This window comes from Gymnoscopelus microlampas, assembly GCF_963454915.1.
Source record: "Gymnoscopelus microlampas genome assembly, chromosome: 3".
Lineage (NCBI taxonomy): Eukaryota > Metazoa > Chordata > Actinopteri > Myctophiformes > Myctophidae > Gymnoscopelus > Gymnoscopelus microlampas.
This window is the reverse complement of record NC_139940.1, coordinates 40,002,320-40,030,005: the sequence shown is the minus strand read 5'-3', so window position 1 is coordinate 40,030,005 and position 27,686 is coordinate 40,002,320. Positions and strand designations below refer to the sequence as shown.

General features: G+C 42.3%; 1 protein-coding gene across 19 annotated transcripts in view; it reads left to right on the top strand.

Moving 5' to 3' along the window:
* Window positions 1–27,686, top strand: part of plecb (plectin b) — a 135,254-nt gene that overhangs the window by 96,040 nt on the left and 11,528 nt on the right. For 14 of the 19 annotated variants that reach the window (XM_084053676.1, XM_084053660.1, XM_084053662.1 and 11 more), the window contains 27 exons: window positions 545–711; window positions 5,225–5,340; window positions 6,249–6,355; window positions 7,405–7,524; window positions 8,888–8,983; window positions 9,129–9,256; window positions 11,154–11,247; window positions 12,164–12,318; window positions 12,491–12,815; window positions 12,971–13,048; window positions 13,146–13,307; window positions 13,800–13,904; window positions 14,101–14,196; window positions 14,340–14,465; window positions 14,632–14,784; window positions 15,042–15,196; window positions 15,569–15,695; window positions 16,841–17,024; window positions 17,346–17,369; window positions 18,204–18,361; window positions 19,144–19,322; window positions 19,575–19,713; window positions 20,081–20,437; window positions 20,606–20,689; window positions 20,797–20,901; window positions 21,378–21,476; window positions 23,404–26,757. In XM_084053676.1, coding sequence (XP_083909802.1) covers window positions 545–711; window positions 5,225–5,340; window positions 6,249–6,355; window positions 7,405–7,524; window positions 8,888–8,983; window positions 9,129–9,256; window positions 11,154–11,247; window positions 12,164–12,318; window positions 12,491–12,815; window positions 12,971–13,048; window positions 13,146–13,307; window positions 13,800–13,904; window positions 14,101–14,196; window positions 14,340–14,465; window positions 14,632–14,784; window positions 15,042–15,196; window positions 15,569–15,695; window positions 16,841–17,024; window positions 17,346–17,369; window positions 18,204–18,361; window positions 19,144–19,322; window positions 19,575–19,713; window positions 20,081–20,437; window positions 20,606–20,689; window positions 20,797–20,901; window positions 21,378–21,476; window positions 23,404–26,757 — 6,993 coding nt within the window. The remainder of the gene's footprint in view (window positions 1–544; window positions 712–5,224; window positions 5,341–6,248; window positions 6,356–7,404; window positions 7,525–8,887; window positions 8,984–9,128; window positions 9,257–11,153; window positions 11,248–12,163; window positions 12,319–12,490; window positions 12,816–12,970; window positions 13,049–13,145; window positions 13,308–13,799; window positions 13,905–14,100; window positions 14,197–14,339; window positions 14,466–14,631; window positions 14,785–15,041; window positions 15,197–15,568; window positions 15,696–16,840; window positions 17,025–17,345; window positions 17,370–18,203; window positions 18,362–19,143; window positions 19,323–19,574; window positions 19,714–20,080; window positions 20,438–20,605; window positions 20,690–20,796; window positions 20,902–21,377; window positions 21,477–23,403; window positions 26,758–27,686) is intronic. The other 5 variants (XM_084053670.1, XM_084053671.1, XM_084053659.1 and 2 more) reach the window with 2 other exon arrangements.

Below are 27,686 nucleotides of genomic sequence, written 5' to 3'. Positions count from 1 at the left end.
CCACAGCCATAAGCATCCAAAACTCGAGGGAAGCTCTGTCGGCTATGACTCACCTCCATGCTTAACTATTCCCGTACTCCCCAAATGAAATCAGTCATCTGGATGCATTACACAGAGGCAGCTTCCCAGGCCAGACCAGACAGAAGTCATGCTGAGTCCTGTGATCCAAATCAGTGGTTTACACTATTATTTCATGTCAATGATCTCTAATGTTACGTATACATGATCCAATTAGACAGGTTAGAGAGCAGCACATGAAAGCATCCACAAGCCATAGAATAATTGTGTGTGTTCTCACTTTCTTCTTCTTGGCTAATATGCAAAGATTGATTACTTTTCCACTTGGGATTGGCACTCTTTCCTCAAAAATCTTTAGAATATGGATGGGATTCAACTCAAACTCCAGCTTGATCATTTGTATCCTCATTTCCTCTAATGAATCATTTATTTCCTGTTTTCTATAAATATTTTTTTCCACATTATTCCAAACATCTGGCACCTCATTGTATCTAACATTCTCCCTATCTGAAACCTTTCCCCTTAGATCTCGGATATCCAGATTAATGGCCAGTCAGATGACATGACAGCCAAGGAGAAGCTGTTACTGTGGTCTCAGAGGATGACGGAGGGCTACCAGGGCATCCGCTGCGACAACTTCACCACCAGCTGGAGGGACGGCAAGCTCTTCAACGCTGTCATACACAAGCACCAGTGAGTGGTCAATTTATCATTGACTATACAGTAGCTCTCTCTTTAATTGCTAGAGTTTGCATGTTTATCACCTGGATTCAAAACCTTCTGGGCCCTTCTGGGCTTCAGGCAGGGCTACTCGGCTACATTCGCCCTCCTTTGACCTGACCCTAACCAGGAAACTCCCCAAAGTAGGCCTAACCACCTCGATTCAAACTCAGATCTCCCTCGTGGGAAACCAAACATCTACCTCTCAGCCAAAGAGGGAGCTTTTCCGTGTCCACCACTAGCCCAGTGTCTTTATGATCAAAACGTTTACTCGGTTCACTATTCACCAAGTCCAATACTTTTAAGTATTGTTTCCTGTTTCTCTTCTGGGCACTGAAATTTGTGCTTGATATCTCCACTGACCACCACCCAGCCTTTTGGGGAGTCTCTGTTTCCTGAGAAACTGTCTCTCTGTTAAATGCTTGCGGGCCTCAATCACTGACTTGAAACAGTTGTGAAATGCATCATCTGACCTCTGCCGCTGAATAAAAGCTTGCTTCACAGTGACAGCACTCTGGCTGTCTCAGCATTGTGGCAGCCAAACAATACACAAATATAGCTGTGGGATTGTGCACTTTAAAGCTTACAATTCCTTTCAAGTGGCCTGACATGTTGGCGGCACCATTGTACTGTATGCCTCCCCCCTGCAAACCCCAAGCAATATATTGCACCTTGTCAAAATCCATTTAGCACAGTGAAAACTTTATGAACACTGTCTTTTTTTTGGCAAATCAAAAAGACCAATAAAATCTTCAAGAATAGTGTGTGTCATCCACCCAGTGAAGCACAGCAACAATCTCTTCTTTGTTCAAATTCTCTCTGGTTTTATCTAAGGGTATTGCATAATATCCATCCTGAATAGGTGAAAGAACCTTTCTTAAAAAAATTAAGTAAAATTTGGTGAATCCCTATGTGAGCCTTGTAGTTCTTGTTGTGCCACCATTTGATATCGGTCCTCAGATCTAAGCAGTGTCAGCTTATAAAGACTTGAGCATCTATGGAAACACCTTTGCCCATCGGAAAACTGAGAAAAGTTATCCGTTTCATTTGCATCTCTCTACTGACACCCTCTGGTTCGCATGTAAATGTGTTCCTTCCAGCTGTATTGCCATGCTAGTTGTCTGTGCCACGAGCCGCACTGTGCTGCTTGCAGCAGCATGTCCCTTAAATGTCAGTAAGGCAAGTTTTCAGTTTTGAAAACCGTGAACGGCAAAAGCTGATTCCAGTTTCTAACTAATCTTTGATTGCACAACAGTGACACTGTCTGTGTGCAGTAAAGTGTCCTACTTTTATCACACAATGTGTGATATTGAACTTGCTTGTGGTTGCTTGTGTTGAAGACAGTACTGTTTCGTTTTGGTCCAGACTCAGTACTTGTACTTTTTTTGGTTTCTTTCCGCACAGTACGTCATTTGGTTGATGAGGCTTTGTATAGATAGATCCCTGCAGCCTTCCCTTTTAATAGTGGCTGTTGTACTCAGTATGTGTGGCTTGCAGGGGGAGGAGGGCAGGTGGCCACAGCTTGGCTACCTTTATGACACTGGCAGGTATGCAGGGGTTTGTCTTGGCAAATTACTACATGCAATTTTTATTCAATGCAAAGTGGATTGGGGCGAGATTGGGACTAGCCAAACTTTGCTATCGTTGTCATGCCAGTTCAAACCTGCTCTTTTGCAACATTATAATTTTATTGGGCCAGTGTTTCAAATAATTTTAGTCACAATTGGTGACAGAGATCAAGTAACATATATCAGATAACAATTTGTTTTAGTTTTGCCTGCCTCCTCTTGACTAAATGCAAGCAATCCTCTGTTTACCTATTATTTAATATCTTTATCATAACCATTCACCAGACATAACTGTACTGTACCACCAACCACAGTAGCATGATTGTGAGCCACGTATCCCTGCTTACAGTAGTGTGCCTGATAGTACAGGCCCCATTCTGCCTCACTAACTCATGAATTAATGCTTTCACGTCAACCTGACAAGCCCTTAGGCTTGGAATACCACCAGTGGGTGTTGCGAGAGTTGCCAAGTCCACTTATTATAAGTGACTTTAGTTTATTTTTTCTTCTGGAGTTGCTTGAAAATATCACAAGTCGTGGTTTGGGCTTGTTTTAAAAATTGGACTTAATTTCTTTGACATTTTGTGGTATGTTTTCCCTAACACATTGAGTAACAGTCTGCTCGCTAGTCGAATGATATCAAATATTATTAGTATTATTTGCCCTCCCCCAAATCCCCATGCAAATCTATATTTATTATTATGAATATGCACTTATTTGTCCCATGACAATTGGCAACACTGGAAGTTTCCCAGCTTTGGAGCATACAGTCTGGTGCTGTGCAAAAATGAGAGCTCTTTCATCAATCACAATAAGTTATTTAATGGCTCATTCATTCAAAGCCGATAAAGATTATGTTTTATAGACATTGAATAGCCATTGTCTCTGAGTTGGCCTTGCATTTCAAGGTGGGTTAGCGGCCAACTCACGAACACTGCCAAGGACTCAGGTAGTCCATCATGTCCAGTCCGGAAAGAAAACAAAACCAAATGAACAGAAACAAGAGTTGAGATAAAAGAAGTGCAATCACTAAACAATGTGTGGTTTAGTTTTGGAGTCATTATATCATAAAGACTTAGAAAGAGATACCTGCAGGGGCAGGTTCCCTTAAACCTGAGCATGTACCTGCAACAGAGAGAGAGAGAGAGAAAGAGAGAGAGAGAGAGAGAGATTAAGAGTGGTTAGTAGAAGTTCTTTTTTTTCTTCTGAGCCTCAAGGGCTGTGGTTTAGTGTCTGCTTTTCATGAAGGCAGGGGAGGTGTGGTTACCTTTGCCGCGAGTTGTTTTTCGGTCACGCTAGCATTATGCTGTCATTTCTACCTTTTCACCTGCGGAGCTCAAACCCCGGTCCTGGGATGTGGAAGTTCGCGAGTCCATTTGTTTACAGAGAACTTTAATTTCCAGCGGTCACCAAAATGTTTAGCTTGAAGAAGAAGTTGAAATCCAAGAAAAGGAGCGCCAGCTCGACTAGCAGCGTGTCGGACTCTGTGAGCGATCTGGGTGACCGGGTGGTCATGCTCTGTGATGATGGCTCCTCAAGAGGCTCGTCCTGGGACTCAGATCGGGGCTCACTGAGCCCAGGGTCCCCCCGCCGCGGCAGTGAGTTGCTCTCAGGGGACCGCCAACTGAGTTGTGGATGGAACTCTTCTAACGTAAGCGAGAGAGAGCGCGGCGGCAGCTCCTCCGGGCCAGAGAGGCAGTTCTATGTCCGGGAAGTGAGGCTGGTGGAGTGCCCTCCCTTTCATGGAGACCACTATGCTGTCTGCTCTACACGACGTGGCAGAGAGCTGTACGGATGATGGAATTGTTTATCTCTCAAGATGCATTTAATGTTGTAGCCTTCTCTGTACTCCTGTTTAAGGAATCTAAAAAAAGGAGGGAAACAAGGAAAGCCTGAAGTAGCCTAAAGGTGTGGTTAGTTGCCAGTGCAGAACATGCCGTTCTGGCTATCGTATAGCTGCTCTTTGCATGGCAGTGCTTTGATACTCAGCTTTTGTTAGATGCACTGAAATGCCCAAAGGATTCAGTGTACACCTGATCTCATAGACTGATGTTAAAATAGACTGTGTCCGGCATTCTTCTACCGTAGCGTGTATGTAACAAAACCATGGGGCAGAGGCAGTAAGTGCGGCTAACCTCAAACATAACACAGGGCCAGTGGCTTCAGTATCATGCTATTATGAGTGAAAAGGCACAGAAATGGTTGGCTAGATCGATGTAGATTGTCAGTGTGCAGTGTTTGTGTTGGTGCCTGGCGTCGGTGTAGATATAAGTACCATTCCCATCTGCGTTTTTATGTTATGAAACTAATAAATTGCTCAGGAACTCAGGATTCATGACATTACACAGAGAATAGCCAATTGTGTACTACCGTACTGTTGGTGTCACTTTCACTGTGCATGTGGAGATCCACCTGTCAAACTAAACCAATCCTGCCCTACCCAGGAATGATGATGATACTATAGAGTTCAATACACATCCCTTGTTTTAATAGAAATGTTGGTAGTTTTAGACAAGGAGTTCCCAGAAATCATGCCAGGTAAACCCAAATAGCATAGCTATTGTGAAATGGCTGGGGAAATAAATAAATTAATGAATAAATAAATGAACATAGCAAAATTTGCCAATGTACAAGCTCACAACGTGTTGCATGGTGATGCATTGTGAGCTTGTAGATCTTTGCTATTTTCAAAAGTATTTGAAAATGTTTTGACAATTACATGGCCAAAATAGTGACGCCAGGTTGAAAGTGGCTAAACTGGCACAATAATCTCATGAACTGAATTTTAATTGAAATATACAGTATGTTTTTTTTTTATATACAGAATATTTCTTTCCTTCCCCATCCTAGACCACAGGAATTGTTCCACCAGAGCTGTATACTGGTGACTGACAATCCTCGTTTGTGTTTGCCCATAGGCCCAGACTGATTGACATGAGTAAAGTGTACCGTCAGACCAACCTGGAGAACCTGGAGCATGCCTTCAACGTGGCTGAGAAAGACCTGGGAGTGACACGTCTGCTAGACCCCGAGGGTAAGGCTGTTTGCAGGGTTCAAATTGGACTCATTTTAACACATTTTGACAAATTTGGAGAAATGTGTCCCAAATAGGGATACCAGGGTTAATGTAGTTAACCCATTGAGTGCCAGGATTGCCAGAATGATTTCAGAATTAATTCTGAAAAGTGCCATAGTTTTTTTCACAGAAAACAAAGAGTGCTTAGGAAGCGAGATACAGCCTTTTTCAGTTCTAAGTTAAACAAGGAGTGGATGGAGCTGCACATCTTCAGATGATGATATCTTGGGTTCTGAACATGTTTTTCATGTTTGTTTTTTTAGTTTTTTTTTTACTATTTTTTCAAAAACACGTCAAACACGTCATTGGCACCCAGCGCCATAGCGGTAAAAACATGTGAAACACGTTAATGGCACTCAATGAGTTAACATACATTTTCTTAATTAAATTGTTGCATACGGTCTCCATTTCCCAAAAGATTCAGTCTGACCAGAAGCAGGGATAACCCAAACCCTGGCTGTTTGAATCCACACAGTAAAGTCCTCAGTAAGGGAGTTAACGGAACACTGCAGTCATTTCAGATGTGAGCTAATTAAATTTAGAAGAAAATGAAATGTGGCCAACAATGTTGTCCATGCTAAATCCATAATTACTAAAGTGAATAACATGTGGAACATCAATTTGCACCCGTAAGGGTTGATGTTGTACACTCTCAGAGATAAATTAACACTCAGGATTCGGATTGTGTGCCCATACCACCGCGTGTGGTGTGGGCACCTCCTGACCACTTAGAAGCTATTGTTGTTTGTTTGTGTGAGGATGGTTGAGGCAATAATAACAATCAGTCCTGTGTTCAATATACCCATTTAACAACTCTGCATAGTTTGTGATTGTTAATGTGTTGTTCCTTTATATTCTTCTCTCAGATGTTGACGTGCCACACCCTGACGAGAAATCCATCATCACCTACGTGTCATCTTTGTACGACGCCTTCCCTCGTCTTCCTGAAGCACACGGCGGTGCCGCCACCAACGTGAGTGACAGCTGCATCACAGCATACTGTTATACAACAAGTTACTGTAGATTGAACCTATTCTGTGTACCTATTCTGAGACCGCAGATCTACAAGCTCACGACACATTGCAACGCGACATGTTTTGATCTTGTAGATTGGCCATGGAGGCGCTGACTTATTATACGTGGTAGAGCCCTGGCGGACACCAGTCAACTAAGGTTTAGGCTAAATTATACTCCATAGTACGACAGTGTCGTTTGCCAAAAATAACTGATCTACAAGCTAGAAACCCGTTGTTAGCTTTCACGATGGTGAGAAATTAGACTTCACGCAGATTCATGATCAAAATTCAAATCAAATTTCACCAAACTGAACAGGCTTGGGACTGAGCCCAATAATGAGCTTTAGTTGAAACCAGTAGCCCTCATGACCTGAAGCTCACACAGCAATGGAAGTCCTGTGATCCCAGTATGACAGGAAATTAACAACCCTTCATGTTTTTCTCCCCTCTCTGCGGGACAAGGACAGACCCAGATGTGTGTCATCGTCACTCACCTCTACACACTTTACAGAAGGTTATTCCTTCAGCCATTACACTGTAATGGTTGTAAATACTGCAGTGACTACAGTATTTACAGTTGTATAGCAGAACTGTTCTGTACTGACTCAGTTCAGCGTTGAAAATGCGTACACATGCACGCACACACACACAATGCATACTCAAATGCACTGAGAGAGAGAGAGAGAGAGTTAAAATTAGAGACACTTTTAGTCTCTCTCTCAATTCAATTAAAATGGGCTTTATTGGCATGGGAAACATACATTTACATTGCCAAAGCAAGTGTGAAATCTCTCCCCCCCACCTCTCTCTCTCTCTCTCTCTCTCTCTCTCTCTCTCTCTCTCACTCTGTCTCTCTCTCATCTTCACCCCTGCCATTGCCCCCCATTCATTCGTCCCACTTCGCCTGTTTCTTGTCCTGTTAGACAAGACCAGGGTTGTGGGTGCTCAATTGAGTTAGCGTGGTGTGTGAGTTAGCGTGAGACTAACTCTGCTGTGTTTACTGCAGGCTCTGGAGATCCGCTGGCAGGAGTATTACGAACTGGTGACCGTTCTGCTGCAGTGGATTCGCCACCATGTCATGATCTTTGGGGAGAAGAAGTTCCCTGCCAGCTTTGAGGAGATCGAGGTAGGAACCACGCTTGTGGACACACTGGAATTACTGCTAGAGGTCGGTGTGTCTGGTCTAAGTGTGTGTGTGTGGGGGGGAGGGGGTGGTTTTAGCTGCTTAGAATCTGACAATCGGATTTTCCTTTAATAGACAGTAAGATAATGCTGCTCTTCATTAGGTGTTTATTACATTCTTCCACATACAGAAGATGTTATTCACAGACATGTTCCTGTTGTATTTAAAGACAGCAACAAGAGAATCAAGATTCAAAAATATATTTTATTTGTCACTCACTCATAAAGATACAAGCAGCATGATCTTACTAAAAAAGACCAAGAAAAATAAGATAAGAGAGATAAGTAGGTGATAGAATACGGTTAAAAAGTCAAAGTTGAAAAGTTTGTGGGAAGAAAAAGGAAACAAACCTTGATACTGTAGTTAACAGTGGAAATACCTATTTACAAGCTGATCAGCTATCTTGCTTGGCTGGAGGACAGGGTGGAGCATTGCAAAGACTATGAAAATATAATCCTAAACCCTGATTTATACTTCATTGTACAGTGGCGTCCTGTGCCGAAATTAACTGATCTACAGTACAAGCTCACAATGCATTGTGGATGTGAACTTTTAGATTGGGAAATAATTCCTCTGTGGTGAAGTCACACAATGATTTACACCTCTTCAGGAGAGAAGAGAGAATTACGCGACTTCATCTTAACATTTCTCTTCGAAGTTAAATAATGATAACGCTGCATCATTAAAAGCAGGATGCCTTTTCTTTTAACACTCTTGCAGACAACAAAGTTTTCAGCTTAGCGGTCAAACAAATTAAATCTCTTTGATAACACAGGCGATCCAATTATGTTTGACTCGGTTATGGGAATACAGAAAGTACAGGTAACACTTAACATTGGCAACTAAACATACTGTAACTTAGTTACTCAGCATCATGCAATCATCTCAATTAGGAGTTGTTACAGTACCTTTAAGTGATGGGGGTGTTTTCACAAAGTCAGTGCTGTAATTGTATAACAAGTTGTACTCATGGATAATTACCAATCTAAATTCTAGACAAACCTTCACAGTGGATCTTAGCGTTTTATTTAGACTTGGGACTAAAATTTGTGGGGTGAAAAATATACACTGTAGGCCTATATTGTTTTTGGGGCGTGTGTGTGTGTGTGTGTGTGTGTGTGTGTGTGTGTGTGTGTGTGTGTGTGTGTGTGTGTGTGTGTGTGTGTGTGTGTGTGTGTGTGTGTGTGTGTGTGTGTGTGTGTGTGTGTGTGTGTGTAATAACATCTAGAAAATAGTCATCCAGAATAATACAGTAAAAACATTCTTGTATTTAAATTCAGTTTTTATTTTATCTTTCCCACTCTAGATCCTGTGGCGCCAATTCTTGAAGTTCAAAGAGACAGAACTGCCAACGAAGGAGGCTGACAAGAACCGGTCTAAACTTATCTTCCAGTCCTTTGAGGCAAGTTCTCCTCTCCTCTCCTCTCCTCTCCTCTCCTCTCCTCTCCTCTCCTCTCCTCTCCTCTCCTCTCCTCTCCTCTCCTCTCCTGTCTACTAGTTAATGATGACTTACTTATGACATATTCAACCTTCAACCCCCCCCACAGAGTGCAGTGCAGGCTGGCCAGGTGAAGGTCCCCCCAAGCTACCACCCCTTTGATGTGGAGAAGGAATGGGGTCAACTGCATGTGGCCATTCTTGAGAGAGAAAGGCTGCTCAGGGTAGAGTTTGAGAGGTGAGTAAAGTAAAATTGCAGTAATGATATAACTTGTTAAAAAACAAGGCTACATTTGCATACATTTAATTTGCATAGTTACAACAGTGACATACGTTCATACTTTCAGTGATATTCTTTTTGGATAACTCTGGAGAAGCATTTTTTACTCGAGTGGCTTTCTGTTCAAGATTCCTTAGTGACTAGAACTATGTTCTATGAGTTCTTTGAATAGATGGATCCGTTGCACAATTTTTTTCAATTAAATCTCCCCAGTAGAGTGGTGTGCAGGGTGTTTCTGAAAAAAAATAATTATGTCAGGAAACAAATTATGGTTAATTACATCTGCTGGTGTTGTTATTAAGTAAATAGACTGCTGTCTCCAAGTAAAACAAACAAAAACAAAAAAAGCATGGCTCTATCTTATCTGTGGGGTGTGGCTTATTTCATCGTTTGTCTCTGTGTTGAGAAATGGACAAACATAGTTTTTGATGAAAGGCTGCCTTTGTTCACAAAGGAGAGTGATTTATGTCCTAATGAAGTGTATTGTCCTGATTGCATCAGGGAGTACTGTAGACATAATAAACATAAATGTATCTCTCATAAATGGAGAAGACGGGCTATAGCAAATGTTGTGTTTATTCAGTATTGCTGGTGGCGTGTTATGCATGGCAATGGGCTGGTCCTTGTCACAAGATTGCCAGGTCATCTGGCACTCCTGAGTGGCTCGTTCATGGTGAAGCGACATGGAATGGCTGAACAAGCAGAACAAGCATTACCGTTACAGAACTGAGACGTTTGTCTCATTCAGCGCTACTTATCAGGACACGGTGGGACTGTGAGAAGAACAGGGTCTCTCTTACCCAGAACAAACCGTACAGGGATTACGTTTACAGGGTTGTAAGAGCCAAAATTTATCAGGAATCATTTTGAGTGAGAAGTATTAGGTTTGTACATTTTAGAGGCATGGCTTTCATGACAGATAGGCTAGCTTACTTACTTCATCATGGGTCGTTGTACGTTTTCTTGCATGACCTTCTTTGAGAGCTTTGATTTTTATAATTGTTATACACTACATATTTATGCTGCGTTCACACGGGGAGACACTTAGATACAGGCTACCATTACTTTTTAATGGAAGCCAGCGACATGAAGATACAAAGCAACATCCGACGTTTGTAGCTGCTACAAAAGATACAAAGCTACAAATTGTTGTTGAGCTGGGTTCAACTTCCAGATACAAAGATACAAAACTACAACTGTAGCTCCGATAACGCAGCACGTTTGATGACGTCAACGACCGTGTTGAGCAACACAGATACAAAGCGACAGAGCGACAAATATGCTGTGTATTTTTGTATCTTTGTATCTATCTGCCCGTGTGAACGCAGCATTTCACTCATGGCTTTGTGAGGTTTATTTAGGTGGTGCACACTTGGTTGATGTCATATTGGCATTTACGTATATTTTGAAATTCAGATGTGATGATGAATATATCAAAACATAACATGTCATAATCTATAATACAGTATAACATAATTCTATATGTATTTTTTTTTTTAATGCCCAAAAATTATTTGGGCATTTTCACAAATAAGCAAATGAAATAATGGGAGCACATGTTTTGAGGATATTCCCTTTATCCTGCACCTGACCCAAATTGTTGGTTGTGCACACCAGTTCACCTTGTTTTCATATATCTGTATCTGTTTCATGTATCTGGGCATTCTTTCCTAAGTTTAAAGAGGGTAGTGAAAAGTGATAGCAGATAAAGTAAAGGGCAGAGAGGATGGATGGTCTGCAACGCAGCTCACCAGCTGGAATCCAAGTGACTACATTGCAATAGTGTGGCTGAAGCTGGTCTACTATTGGTGCAATCTCATCCATCTTAATGTATCATATTTCTTTGCTCCCTCAGACTCGAGAGGCTCCAGAGGATTGTAGGTAAAGTTCAGATGGAGTCTGGGGTGTGTGAAGAACAGCTCAACCAACTGGAGACCCTGCTGCAGACGGTTAGTCACTCTCCATCTTCCATCATCCCTCTGTTTGAAACATAATTAGAGTCAAAATGAACAAACATTATAGACCTCTGCTAGCTTAAAGCCCCCCAAAGTGATTGCACTACTATGAAAAAAAGATTCACAGACCAAGTACTGCTCAATGGATAACACGGAAGTCATCCATTAGAAAGGATAACATGCATATGCCCTTCATTAATACTTATGTTGAGGACTTAGATTTAACAGATGATCAGAAGTGAATAAAAACTTGTTTTGTGGACAACGGGTACACCAGCTACTCTGACAACGGGTATAGTGGGTATTGCATAACCCAAGGGGCATGCTTTCCCAATGGGCATCGGCCTAGTTTCATAATGCCTAAACATATCTTCACAATCCGATTATGTTTGCTCTGTTGTAGTCAGTGGAGCTTCATGGGTGATCTCAGGGCAAAGATTATTTCAGGGAACCTAGATAAAAAACAAGATCTCAGATCTGCATCTGTAGTAATTGCTGTCAAAACCAGTGAATGAATGCAGTGTTTAACTGAGGTGAAAACATGCTAAAATCTAGGGCCATGGTCCTCAGCTATGTGGCAGGATGTTTTTTAAATGACACATACCAGTCATGTGATGCAGTGTCCTATCCGGAGCAGACTTTTTACAGCCCTTGTTTGAACCAGCTGGCCAGGAACTTATTCATTTCCCAGTAACTCAATAAGAAAGAAACTCTCTAAAAGAAAACCAAAAAACATTCAGTGCCACAACATCCCAATTTAAACTGACATGTAGATTCACAACCTAGAAAACCCCTCAGGTAGAGAGGGCCCTTTTCCCATATGTCAGTCACCATCCCCTATTTCCTCTTGGTGAATGGTACATGTTAGACATGGTAGATTAGAAGAATGTGTGTGTTCTCATCCCTTCAGGACATCCGTTTGCTGAACGCTGGGAAACCCGCCCAGCACACAGCAGAGGTTGAGAGGGAACTGGACAAGGCAGACGGTACGATCCGACTCCTGTTCAACGATGTACAGCTGCTCAAAGACGGGCGCCACCCGCAGGCCGAGCAGATGTACCGCAGGTGAGAGTCACCTCTGCCACGTGAAATAATCCTGGGATAAACAGCTTTATTTGACATTCCTTCACATATTATTAAATACACTGTAAACATATTGAATAATTATGCGAAGATAAAATATAAACTGAAAATTAAACACTGAAATAAATAATAACCGACTCTGTAATTCCCACAGAGTATATCGCATCCATGAGCGCCTGGTGAACCTGCGCAGTGATTACAACCTGCGTCTGAAGACCGCCGTGACCCTCACTCAGGCCCCCATGACACAAGCCACCCAGCAGACCGTCTCCTCGAAGGTACGGCCTGAGCTGGACGACGTGACCTTACGCTACGCCCAGGACCTGCTGGCCTGGGTGGAGGAGAATCAGCGTCGCGTTGATGAGGCTGAGTGGGGCTCTGACCTTCCCACTGTGGAATCCCAGCTGGGCAGCCATAGAGGCCTACACCAGACGGTGGAAGACTTCCGCAACAAGATTGAACGGGCCAAAGCTGACGAGGTAGTGCCGAACCAGTAAAACCATCTTTGGGTTAGCTATGGGAATTACTATTAACTTGTAACTGTGATGTATGTGTATATACTGTACAGGTAGACCACTCATCCCTGGATTAACTGTACGTTTTATTTCTAACGTTTCTCTGTGATTTTCTTCAGACCCAACTGTCTCCTGTCAGCAAGGGGACATACAGAGAGTATCTGGGTAAACTGGACCTTCAGTATGCCAAGCTACTGGTAAATACTAATATACAAATATTGAAACCATATTGAAACAAACCTTTTAACTTGTACTTATAGATAATGGTCTAACACCTTTACATGAACTTTCCAGAACTCTTCCAAGTTCCGTTTGAGGAACCTGGACTCCCTCCATGCCTTTGTCAGCGCTGCCACCAAGGAGCTGATGTGGCTGAATGACAAAGAAGAGGAAGAGGTCAACTTTGACTGGAGTGACAGGAACACCAATATGATCGCCAAGAAGGACAACTACTCGGTAGTGTGCTTTAGGAATCGAACCTGAATTTTTATGTCTCCAAATGTTCATTTTAAACGTCTAAAACCAACGCATTATCACTCCCAATTGGTCATTATTTCTATGCTTAGTCAGGTACAATGTTGATGACGACAGAATGACCTGTACTGATTCCCACAGCTTTTGCACAGGTTGCCACAGACATGCGCTTGGCTTCATTTAAATGTTTTTAACTTGGTTCAAAATTACCTTATGGCAATATTGCCTTGTTACCATTCAGATCCACAGTCTGTCATCAGTCACATAACAGCACAGTTGATTGGACTACCCTGAAATATTATGCAAAAACAAAAAGTGACAGCAAGAAGTCCTGACCAAGCATACAAGCTAATACTTGTGAGGGATGTTTTCAAGACAAGGAGTGAATAAGAACAGGATAAATGAATGATAGAACAAATGAACATGACTGTGGGTCCCAGGGTTGTCATTAATTATCATGTCTCTGTTCTTCAGGGTCTCATGCGTGAGCTGGAGTTGAGGGAAAAGAAGATTAATGACATCCAGGCCATGGGTGACAAACTCATCAGAGACGGTCATCCAGGCAAGAAGACGGTTGAGGTGAATAATACCAATGTTTCCTGTAAAATAATTTGCACATTTTTTATTAACTGAACACAAGACTGCCACCTGGTGGCATTCATGTGCATGTGTCAATACCCTTTTCTTCTTTTATTTTTTTCGTTTCACAAATCTTTATTTATAACAGTCAATACTCATTGTCTAACCAAAGTAATCTGTTCCTTGACCCTGCCAGGCCTTCACAGCTGGCCTGCAGACTCAGTGGAGCTGGATACTCCAGCTGTGCTGTTGCATTGAGGCTCATCTCAAAGAAAACACTGCCTACTACCAGGTATGGATCAAGTTTTTGCATTTAGTTTTTTTAATCTTTCAACTACAAGTTTACAAAGCGTTGCAGATCAGCTATTTTCATGATTCGTTGTACAATGAAGTATATAGGGTGTAAGTTAATTCTCTGTGTTCTTTACCTGACAGTTCTTCACTGACGTGAAAGAGGCACAGGAGAAACTAAAGAAGATGCAGGACAGCATGAAGAAGAAGTACAGCTGCGATCGCTCCACCACGGCCACACGCCTCGAAGATCTGCTACAGGATGCGGTGGTGCGTCATGGCCGCCTCTTATTGTACACATAACTGACTTCACAGACCATGGGACAAATATTCACACACAAATGCTTTTGCCAAGCGGGGAGATTTGAAAATGTCCTTCTTGTTTTAGAGCCCAAGGTTGATTGATTCCGATTGAATTTATCTTGTTTCACAACAGGATGAGAAGGAGCAATTGAATGAATTCAAGACTCATATGACCAGCTTGAACAAGAGAGCCAGGTCCATCATCCAGTTGAAGCCACGCAACCCCACCACCGCTATCAAAGGCAAACTGCCCGTTCAGGCCGTCTGCGACTTCAAACAGATGGAGGTGAGAGTGCCTGCTGTTTACATGTACCATTTTATATCTATAACTCTATCTCTAGAGACCACACATCAGGGAAGGTCATCTTCTGGCCGGTTATTCTCTCTAGCGATATACAAAATTATAATAATATAGCAGTTTTCAATAATTAAACAATAAATAAAACAGACAAAACATACTGCAAAACATGATGATCCATGTAAACACATGAATAGCAAAATAAATGTGTGTTGTAAAATAGGCTTTTCTGGCTCCTGTTTCAGATCATTGTCCATAAAGGAGATGAATGCGCTCTGCTCAACAACTCGCAGCCGTTCAAATGGAAAGTGCTGAACCAGTCAGGCCATGAGGCGGTGGTCCCCTCTGTCTGTTTCCTCGTCCCTCCAGTCAACAAGGAGGCAGTGGACAGCGTGGCCAGGTGAAGTCTTGGTCCAGCTCAATCCTGTGTTCATTTAACTATTAAGCCTCGTGTATGCTTCATCGCATAGTGGTGTCACTTGCAGAAAATAACTGGTTTTCAAGCGAGCAATGTGCTGTGTTGCGATAAGTTGTTCGCTTTAAAATGTGTTATTTTTGGACAAGCGACAAGTTAAGCGACACGTTAAAATAAATGAATTACGTGTGCCGAAAACAGGCTTACAACACGCCGTGTAGTGAGCTTGTAGATTAGCTGTTTTCGGCGAGCGACATCATTGTACATTACCGTGTCTAATAATTGGCAAAGTGCGTTCCCTTACGGTCTCTCTGACATAGTCTACCTCTGTCTCCCTCTGCCCTCTCCTCCTTTTAGCCTGGATACAGGACATCAGCAGATGATGGTTCTGTGGCAGAGACTCCATGTGGACATGAAGAGTCTACTGTCCTGGCAGTACCTCATGAGGGACATCACGCAGATACGAACCTGGAACATCACAATGGTCAGTCTTACAGTACAGATGTTCTGCACACAATGTATTACAGCACTGTTTCCCAAACAGTGGGTCAGGACATGTTTGGGTACATTTAAAACATACATACATATTATTTCAAAAGATTACAAAAAGTTTAAACAAAAAAAACACAACTTTTCATCGGTTGAAAACAACTATTAATAACCACATTTCATCAATTAAACACATTTTCAAAGGTATCTCATAGATAAAATAAAACAATCTAATCATTTCCATAAAATAAACAAAAAAAGTGAAAGAAGTGGAATTAGAACATCTACAAGCTAAAAAGTTTGGGAACCACTGTTTACAGTATACAGTATACCCACAATAAGATCCACAGTGTCCATTTAACTCTGAAGATCCATTTTCATGCGATTCATTCACCCCGAAAATATATAGTTTTGTTGTGTCATGGGTACATTCACACAGAATGTGGATGTAATGTTTATTCGGAACAATGTAGACATTTTCCGAACTTCGGCACCGCAAATAAAGGCATCCACCTGTATGAATAAGGCATTAAAATGTATTTTCTATGCTAAATATTCGCCAGCGAGTAATTCACATTTTCATATAATTTATTTGTCATGCCCCCCGATGTGTAAAGCCATTGAGAATGTAAACATTGACCGATAAGCATGTGGTAGATTATATCATTTTTTTCTTGACCACCCACCCAGCGCCATATGACAATGTGGTTCTAAATTCACTAATGAGTCATTCTGTATATTGGAGATAAGACTATGTAAGACTATTTAAGACTGTTTTTATACCTGGAATAAGAAGGTTGATTACATTAAAGAGAATCTAAATTCAATCACAGGGGGAAATTCATTGCACTGTTTGGAACAGCGTGTCCCCATTATAGCGTGTGAAATCAACAAAGCAGCAAATAGGGATGTCTTTGTGCTCGGATGCTTATTTGATGCTGTCTTGGTATAATAAAATAGGAATAGCAACATGTTCTTAATACCATTATAGTAGCACATTCTTTTGATTATTGTGGAACTGCAAATAATGAATCCCCCGCATTAAAGCCTCCTTTATTTATGCTTTGGCAAAATATATACGTACATATTTTCAGTTGAAATTATGCCATCAAGCTTAACGCCTCCTCTTCTGTTGTACAGTTTAAGACGATGAAAACAGAGGAGTACAGGCTGATGATGAAGACCTTGGAACTCCATTACCAGGACTTCATGCGTGACAGCCAGAACTCGCAGCTCTTCGGCCCCGACGACCAAACGCAGATTGAGGGAGACTACACCAAGACAACCCAGCACTTTGACAGCCTGCTTCGCTCCATGGAGAAAGGTAGCCTACCTCAGAGTTACTCCAAAGAGCTAGTTTTGATTAACCACATGAACCCTATCATCCCTATTCTGAGCGAACATTCGGCAAACAACATTCGGCAAACATTTGTGTGAAAATAACAGATCTGTCTCTGATTGTAAGCTTTTAGAATATAATAGGGTTTAAGTGGTTAAAGTCAGTGCAATGTTGTTCAAACTCAACTGGCTGCATTTGATCATTACATATACTGTAGCAAACATTTGGAATTACTTCTGTATTTTGTTAGTGACTACTGACGTTTAGCAACATCAGATAAATGTGAAATGTGAATTCACCTTTCAGGAGCAATGGTTACTAAACGCAAAGGTAAGTGATGTTAAGAGTGAAGGTGCTCTAAGGCAAGCTATAGCTCACCCGGACAATGTATGGCCATGCGTTTGAGCCATGGATGGGGTGTTCAGTTCCAGCAGTGCTTTTCACCACTCTAGAGCAACTGACAGTTCATGTTCCATGTTGTTCGTTGCTATAGCTCATAGAATTCTGAGTGACTGCATGTTTATTTTTTATTTGCTGAGGATTGTTATCAGGCTTTAAGCTGTGTGATTTTTGTCATGCGCAAAATAGTCATACCACTAAATTGTTGCCAAGGTTGACAATAATAATAATAATATTTGCAAATACAGTAAGCGAGCGTGCGTGTGTGTGTGGGTGTGTGTGTGCGTGCGTGCCTTTGAGATACAATACATGAACACATGCATGTTAGATGCTGTTCCAAAGTGCACTTACCAAGCTACCAAGTATCCACAATTTGCAGTGGCTTGAGAATGCAAAGTTTATAGTGTGAAAGGACATGGATATGACTTGGCAACTTATCTGCAATGTCATAAACATGCCATGTTATACTCCATCACAAACATAGAGCTTCTGTCAAAGATATACCGTATATGTAGAATATTGAATCATCTACATTTGTATTGTACTTTATAATACTATTTTAGCATTTGTATTACCTTGACACATAAGTTAATCCTAGAGTTCCATCTATGGCCCCTTCAATCAGAGGGAGTCATTGTAATTGTTTATTTAAAGGCTAATTTATATTTCATTGCACAACAGGAAAATACATTGTTTTTGTCATACAACAGGGTTGTATGACAAAGTATAATTGAAGCCTAACTCCCTTGTTGTGTTACCCCACAGGTGAACAAGACGAGTTTGTCTGCAAGTCCTACATCAGTCAGATCAAGGACCTGCGTCTGCGCATCGAGGGCTGTGAGGGCCAAACTGTGTCACGCATACGGCAACCTGTGAAAGAAGACCCTCTGAAACAATGTGCTCTAAAGACCACAGAGCAGAAGGTACATGCTCATTATAGAGTTTATTTTTTAAATGTTTCACCATTTCCTAATCACACACACAGTAGTAGATAAACCAGGGGATTTCTAAGGCAGTGGAAACAACAAAAACAGGCACCACACAGGCACCACACAGGAAGACAATGCTCTCCACAGAGCAGCGTGGAAACATAAGACGGCCTAATAGGTGGACATTTGACACTGATTTTCTCACTAATTTTCTTCCTGGTTAGAATAAGTGGTTTGAGAATGTATTATAAAAAACACAAAAAAAACAAGCCTCGGCTCTGGGACAGAGCAATGAGTTAGTGGAAAATGGTCTAGGCGGAGCCGAGTTAGATAGAAGGAAAGAGGGAGGAGGGATAGATTTCGCCCCAACTGTGTGCCTGGCAGAGAACGCTCTGGAGAGGAAAGTCGACATGGAACCGGAGAACATCGCTGCACCTCGGACCGTGCTGTTTAGGCTTTGAATTTGTATGCGGCTCAATGGAGGAGGCAGAAGATGGCAACCTTTCAGGCCCGCTGACCACATTACTACTGCAGTTTCTGTGGTCCGTGCTGGCCCTGAGTCTGTTGGCTCTTATTCAACACCTGTGGCCTGTGCAGCTGGCACAGAGCCCCACACAGGTTGACTCGGATGTGATTATACTTTTTCTTCCCTCCTCGTTGTTGTTTTTCTTCTTTCCACGAGTTTGATTTTTTTGCCGGGCTGAGATGTTTTCCAAGTTTCTCTGCGATTGTGGCCTGTCTTAGTTAACCCTCTCGTTTCTCCTTTCATTCCACAGAAACTGCAAACAGAGCTGGAGGGCATCAAGAAAGACCTTAACAAGGTGGCCGTGAAGACAGAGGAGGTGTTGGCCTCCTCCCCGCAGTCCGTGTCGGCCCCTGTCCTGCGCTCGGAGCTTGATCTCACTGTGCAGAAGATGGATCACGCCTACATGCTGTCCTCCGTTTATCTGGAGAAGTGAGTCATGATTCCCCATGAACCCCACTTTTACCATGCCAATTGAATTTATTTGACCTTATTAAATTGGTGGCCATTTTATTACTTCATTTTATTACTTCATACTCGGAGTGGGGTTTTCCACCATGAAGTAAGAACAAAATGGCCGCTGTGTGAATATGGTATATAACAGGAGAAAATCCACAGTCTTTTCATTTTCTTAACTTTCCTATGCTGCTTTTCCTTTTGCTCCGGTACTTTTCCCTGCCTCAGGCTGAAAACTGTAGAAGTGGTGGTTCGGAACACGCAGGGTGCCGAGGGAGTTCTCAAGAAGTACGAGGATGGCCTGCGTGAGGTGCACACCGTTCCCAATGACGTCAAGGAGGTTGAGACTTACCGCACCCAGCTGAAGGTCAGTATCATTAGGCATTTGCCTCTGCGTTGTATAAACCTTTTAACAGAACAAACAGGCCTCTGTCCTAGAGTCTTACACTTTGGGCAGGAGAGAGCTTTTTTCCGTTCGGGCAGTGTGGAAGTTTGACACTTTGACAAGTTTTAGAGTGCACAGTAGTTTGTTGTGAGTTTTACTGTGTCAAATTGGAGTTGAGGCTCTTGATTAGCATTATAACCCTGTTCTACTGTATGTATGAGTTGCATTGATTGTCAATTAAAACTGATGTATTTATTATAGGCAATAGTTTTATCTACATTATATTGAAGATGGATGTATAAAATGCATGGTATCAGGACATTCTCCTTCCTTTTTGCTAAACCCATAGAAAACGCGAACTGAAGCCGAAGGCCAGCAGCCAGTATTCGATGCCCTGGAGGGAGAACTGAAGAAGGCCGCTGCAGTCAATGAAAAGATGTCCCGCGTGCACAGCGAGCGTGACGTTGACCTGGAGCATTACCGGCAGCACCTGTCCGGGCTCCAAGACCGCTGGAAGGTCGTGTTCACCCAGATCGACCTACGCCTGAGGGAGCTTGACCAGCTGGGCCGCCAGTTGGGCTACTACAGGCAGAGCTACGACTGGCTGATCAGCTGGATCGCAGATGCCAAGCAGAGGCAAGAGAAGATCCAGGCTGTGCAGATCACTGACAGCAAAATTCTGAAGGAGCAACTGGCCCAGGAGAAGGTACATTGTTTGCCCAGTAATAAAGGTTTGGGTAGTTTATCCAGGTTTTCATGTCATAGCAAATTGGTTTCACCATTGGTCATTCATTAAAATAGTGAGATGATCCCATAAACCACACAATTAAACAAAAAACTTAACATGGATTTTTATTGTTGTTGTTCCAAACAGAAACTTCTGGAGGAGATAGAGAAGAACAAAGAAAAGGTTGATGAGTGTCAACAATATGCCAAGGCTTACATTGACACGATCAAGGTACAGTAAGAATCAACCGAGATTGCTCTGCATATTGTTGTGAATATTGTACAGCGTCATATTAAGGAAACATAACTATGATTTTAACCCTTTAATTGTTTTGACAGGATTATGAACTCCAGTTGGTGGCCTACAGAGCTCAAATGGAACCACTAGCTGCCCCACTTAAGAAGACCAAAATGGATTCTGCATCTGATAACATCATCCAGGAGGTTGGTTTCTGACAAACAAAATTTGGTTTCTAACAGACAAAATTTTAAAACCTGATGATTAGGGGCATTAAAAAGTGTATTATATTAGGACTAGGAGGGACCTAGTGGTGTAAAGTAACTAAGTACATTTACTCAAGTACTGTACTTAAGTACAGTTGTGAGGTATTTTTACTTATATAGTATTTCCAATTTTCTGTACTTTTACTTCTACTCCACTACATCTCAGAGGCAAATATTGTACTTTTACTCCACTACAATTATTTGAAAACTTTAGTTACTATTTTCAGATATAAATTATTATATTATAAAACATACATTAACACCTTTAGCCCTATTTTATACATAGGCTTTTTGAAAATAGCCGATCTACAAGCTCACAACATTTCACGATGCGGCGCATTGTGAGCTTGTAGACCTGTGCTGGCAGCATAAAAAGATGACGTTTATGTATTGTCTTTTTCCTCTCTGTGTATCAGTATGTGACTCTGAGGACCCGCTACAGCGAGCTGATGACTCTGACCAGTCAGTACATTAAGTTCATCACAGATTCGCAGCGCCGCCTGGAGGACGAGGAGGTGCGTGACATCTCACTGGGGTTCAGAACCAGTCTGAGGTCTAACTTTAACCCAACCAACCAACCAATTAATCAACCAAATAACCAACCAACCAACCGACCTTCCAATCAACCAACCAAATCAACCGACCTTCCAACCGCACGCATGCATACACACACACACACACACACACACACACACACACACACACACACACACACACGCACGCACATTATGTTCACTCTTCAACATGGACATACACCCCCCTACACATTAATTAATGTACTGGTGACGATTTGTTCCTTTGCATTTACATAAAAGCATGAAACATTGGCATACTGTAGCTAAGCTGTAGTATTTCAATAAGATAGCAGTATTTTAGGGGTCTTAATTCAAACAATAACCCGTTGTGGTGAAAGCATGGTGTTTCGAGTGCAGTGAAATTGAAGTGAATGCATTAGTGAAATGTACTGAGAACAATGCAGACCAAAACTACGGTTGAAGAGCATCCCCAATATCACTTTAAAATCATAACCGTTGTATAAAAAAATATGTTTAAATTGGCCACTTCATTCATTTGATGTGAAGTGATTTGCCATTGTATATTTGCCATAGGGCCCCCCTACCCTTCCTTTCACTGTGTTGTTTTTCCCTTTCCTTTTCTCATTGGTCACTTTGTCTTCTATGTATTTCAAAGTTCTCACTATGCTTCAGGCTGTTTTCCATGGTCTTCAAATGTCCTTTTTCAAATTAACTCGAGTTCAAAGTCTTGATTTCTTTTCTAACCCTAATGTTTCATTTTCCTTTGCTTCTCTTAACTGCTTGCCAGTGCTTTGTCATGATGAATGCTTAACTTGTTTGGGCGTTAAAGAGGAAAATTATACACAGTGCGTCAGGTATCTATATCCTTCATTCTGTCTCTCATCCTCACCCATCTCTCTCAAACTATACTGCATTTATGTATTAGCCTGACCTGCTTCCACTTCTTTCTTAATTATGTTACTGCAGCAACTTCACCAATTCTCTTTGCTATTAAACACTTTGCCCTTGGCGTCTACAAGCACACAACGCGTCACATTGTGATGTGTTGTGAGCTTGCAGATCGGCTACTTTCGCTATTTGTCCTATAACAAAATATATAGGGTTTAAGTGGTTTTAACAAATCCTTCCTTCTTTTACTATTTCTATTGCTCATGGGCACTATCAATCTTGTTAAACTACTGAATAGTGGTCTCTTAACTTAATGCTTGACTGTCCTTTTGACCTTGCCTTTCCTTTTTACTGTCATTTTCTTGACAAGTGACATAAAGAACCCCCTATGAATTAAAAGAGATCAGAAGAAGTTGCTGAGGATGTAAATGGCTACTTTAACCAAGAAGCCAATGATGTTGTACGTAGTGTAGTTTTAATATTGATATTTAGAGCAGTTATTTGTAGTTTGATGGTAAAATGGGCTGAGTGAGGTGTTACAAGGTCTAAACCAGATGAGAAGGAAAGAATATTGCTGATATGCAGTTAACTTGTTGCACAAATTTGAGAGCAACATATTACAAAAGAGCTACAGTTGCATGCCATATGATTTCATTGCTGTATTGTGAAGTGATATTTTGTTTCCATACATTAATTGATACATCCATGCATCATCCATTTGTCTTGTGTTGTCTTGCCTTGAATAATTACTTTAACTGCATCGTGAATTTAACATCACCTTAATGAATATGCAACTAAACGTGTGACTTGATCTTTGAGCTAACTTTTAACATTAACATAGAGTGGGTAATACAATACATTAAAATGCTCATATCAGTGTGTTTATACTGTGATTACCAAAAGTAATTATAGTGTTAATACACACTATTTGAGTTGGTTAATGTGAAGTGTTACCTATAATTTAACCTTTCATGTTTAATTACAATTCTTCCTTTACCATTTGCTTCCACTAATACAGAAAGCTGCAGAGAAACTCAAAGCGGAAGAGAGGAAAAAAATTGCCGAAATGCAGGCCGAGTTAGACAAACAGAAGCAGTTAGCTCAAGCTCATGCAAAGGCCATTGCCAAGGCAGAGAAAGAGGCTCATGAGCTGAAGCTCAAAATGCAGGAGGAAGTCAGCAGGAGAGAAATTGTGGCCGTAGATGCAGAAAAGCAAAAGCACAACATCCAGCAGGAGCTTCATGAGCTCAAAAACCTCTCGGAGCAGCAGATGAAGGACAAAAGCCAACAGGTTGAAGAGGCTCTGCAAAGCAGGGTCAAGATTGAGGAGGAAATACATCTCATCAGGATTCAACTTGAGACAACGGTGAAACAGAAATCCACGACGGAGAACGAGCTGCAACAGCTCCGCAAAAAAGCGGATGAAGCTGAGAAACTCAGAAAGGCCGCCCAAGAGGAGGCTGAGAAGCTCCGCAAACAAGTCAACGAGGAGACCCAGAAGAAGCGCAAAGCAGAGGAGGAACTCAAACGCAAATCGGAAGCAGAGCAAGAAGCTGCAAGGCAAAAGCAAAAAGCCCTGGACGACCTTGAACAACTCAAGATGCAGGGAGAGGAGGCCGAAAGGCAAATGAAGCAGGCCGAAGTAGAGAAGACGAGACAAATCAAGCTTGCCCAGGACGCAGCCCAGAAGAGTGCCGCCGTTGAACTGCAGAGCAAGCGCATGTCCTACATGGAAAAGACCTCAAAGTTGGAGGAATCTCTTAAACAAGAGCATGGCACTGTCCTGCACCTACAGCAGGAGGCCACGCGGCTCAAGCAACAACAGGGGGACGCAGAACAGGCCAGGGAGGAGGCTGAAAAAGAACTTGAAAAATGGAGGCAAAAGGCCAATGAGGCGCTCCGCCTGAGGCTCCAGGCTGAGGAAGAAGCCCACAAAAAGAGCGTTGCCCAAGAGGAAGCTGAGAAACAAAGAGATGAGGCTGAGCGTGCAGCTAAAAAGAGAGCCAAAGCTGAAGAGTCTGCACTGAAGCAGAAGGAGATGGCTGAGAAAGAACTGGAGCGGCAGAGGAAGATAGCCGAGGGCACAGCTCAGCAAAAGCTCACCGCAGAACAAGAACTTATACGCCTCAGGGCAGACTTTGACCATGCAGAACAGCAGAGATCTCTCCTTGATAGTGAACTTTACCGACTGAAAAACGAAGTCAGCGCAGCACAACAAGACAGGAAGCAGCTGGAGGATGAACTGATCAAAGTGAGGAGTGAAATGGATATGCTCCTTCAAATGAAGTCCAAGGCAGAAAAGGAGAGCATGTCCAACACAGAAAAAAGCAAACAGCTCCTTGAGACCGAAGCAGCCAAAATGAGGGACCTGGCAGAAGAGGCCGCCAAACTTCGATCCATTTCTGAGGAGGCCAAGCGTCAGAGGCAGGTTGCCGAGGAAGAGGCTGCTCGTCAGAGAGCGGAGGCCGAAAGGATCCTCAAGGAGAAGCTTGCTGCCATCAATGAAGCCACTCGTATGAGAACAGAGGCCGAAATTGCCCTGAAGGAGAAGGAGGCTGAAAATGAGCGGCTCAGACGGCAAGCTGAGGATGAGTCTTACCAGAGGAAGGCTCTGGAAGATCAGGCCACCCAGCATAAACAAGACATTGAGGAGAAGATAGTCCTGCTCAAGAAGTCTTCTGAGGTTGAGATGGAAAGACAAAAGGCAATTGTGGATGACACTCTCAAACAGAGACGAATTGTTGAAGAGGAAATTCGAATTCTCAAGCTCAACTTTGAAAAGGCCTCATCTGGGAAGCTTGATCTAGAGCTAGAGCTTAACAAACTGAAAAACATTGCAGACGAGACTCAACAAAGTCGACTCCGAGCTGAGGAGGAGGCAGAAAAATTGAGGAAACTTGCGCTGGAGGAGGAGAAGAGGAGGAGGGAGGCAGAAGAAAAGGTAAAGAAGATCGCTGCTGCAGAGGAAGAAGCAGCCAGGCAACGCAAGGCAGCACAAGAGGAGGTTGCGCGTCTCAAAAAGAAAGCAGAAGAAGCCAGAAAGCAGAAAGAAGAGGCCGACAAAGAAGCAGAGATGCAGATTGTCGTGGCTCAACAAGCAGCCCAGAAATGCAGTGCAGCTGAACAGCAAGTCCAAAGTGTTCTTGTCCAACGGAAAGAAGACAGCCTCATACAGCAGAAGCTCAAGGAAGAATATGAGAAAGCCAAGAAGCATGCTAAAGAGGCAGAATTTGCTAGGGAAAAGGCAGAGAGGGAGGCAGCACTTTTCCGTCAACAAGCAGAGGATGCGGAACGGCAGAAACAGGCTGCTGAACAGGAAGCTGCAAATCAGGCCAAAGCTCAGGAGGATGCTGAGAGGTTGAGGAAGGAGGCAGAGTTTGAAGCCGCTAAAAGAGCACAGGCAGAAGCTTCTGCACTCAAACAGAAGCAGCAGGCCGATGCTGAAATGGCAAAGCACAAGAAACTGGCAGAGCAAACACTGAAACAGAAATTCCAAGTAGAGCAAGAGCTCACAAAGGTAAAACTTCAGCTTGATGAAACCGATACGCAGAAATCAATCCTTGACGAAGAGTTGCAACGCTTGAAGGATGAGGTTGGCGATGCTGTCAAACAAAAGGCCCAGGTGGAGGAGGAGCTGTACAAAGTCAAGGTCCAGATGGAGGAGCTGCTCAAACTGAAACTCAGAATTGAAGATGAAAACAAACGCCTCACTCAGAAAGACAAAGATAACACACAGAAATTCCTTGTTGACGAGGCTGAGAATATGAAAAGGCTTGCAGAGGAAGCTGCTCGACTCAGCATAGAGGCCCAAGAAGCTGCACACATGAGACAGCTTGCCGAAGCTGACCTCAATCAGCAAAGAGCACTCGCAGAAAAGATGCTCAAGGAAAAAATGCAAGCCTTACAAGAGGCATCTAAATTGAGAGCCGAGGCAGAAATGCTACAAAGGCAGAAAGACTTGGCCCAAGAGCAGGCCCAAAAGCTGCTTGAAGATAAACAATTAATGCAACAGCGTCTTGATGAAGAGACAGAGGGCTACCAGAAGTCACTGGAGGCGGAGAGGAAGAGACAGCTGGAGATTAGAGCGGAAGCAGAGAAGCTCAAACTTCAAGTATCTCAACTCAGTGATGCCCAAACCAAAGCTCAAGAGGAGGCTAGGAAATTCAAGGAGCAAGCAGATTCAGTTGCTGCCCGTCTCCATGAGACGGAACTAGCCACCAAAGAGAAAATGACTGTTGTAGAAAAACTGGAAGTCCAAAGACTAAGCAGCGGCAAAGAGGCGGATGAATTGCGCAAAGCTATTGCAGACCTAGAACGCGAGAAGGCTAGACTGAAAAGGGAGGCTGAAGACCTTCAAAATAATTCTAAAGAGGTATTGTGTCAAAAATGGCATAACAGTGCAGCTTATGTCATTGTTAACCGTCTATCTGAAAAACTAACCATTTTCCAAATTTTCTTTAAATATCCTCTATTCTATTTATCAAACCTACTAATCATGAAATCACATCCTTTTGATTGTTTTATTCAATTTCTTTGATTTCATCATTATTTTATTGTTTTACAATGCACTATGTTCATGCTGATTATATCCTGGAATGTTGGAATGCTTTCATATTTTCCAGCTTCATGTTTTGTTTTGTTTTTCTTTAAAACAATATATATATAATTGCGTTCTTAAATCATATCAGATTCAAACCAGTGTGAAAGCTGTATTTAAAATAGAAACATTAAGAAATGAAGATTCAATTTTATAATATACTGCAAATAGGTTAAAGCTACAAACCAGGACGTATTCTAATATGTCTCTGCTGTCCGGCAGGACCCAGCTCTCCAAAATGTTCATTTTTCAGGAAATGAAAAAAAGAGTTAGGAGGTTTTGTTCATCATTAATAAGAACAGCTGAATGGACCTCCAAGCTCACAATGAGGTTGGAGGTCAAAAGGGGGTGGAGCCTGGAGTCAGCAAAACCAGCTAACTCCGGTGGACTTAGCTGGTTTAGCAGAAAGTTTGAGGATCCAATGGAGTTAGCTGGTTTTGTCAGAACGCTTTTTAATGCTTTTCATTGGCTCCATTTTTTTACCAACACACAGACGTAAAGGGTGTTCAATGGCCCTGATTTATGGAAAAAAAATGCAAAAGCATCACAATGGAGTTAGCTGCTTTCTGCCGGACAGCAACGATCATAAAACATAATTTTGTATGGCCACTGCTGTTACCAATCTGTATGGTACAGTGGTGGTTCTCAATATTTGCTCCATACCTCTTTTAGTGGTGGATCTCAACATTTGGTCCATAATTCTT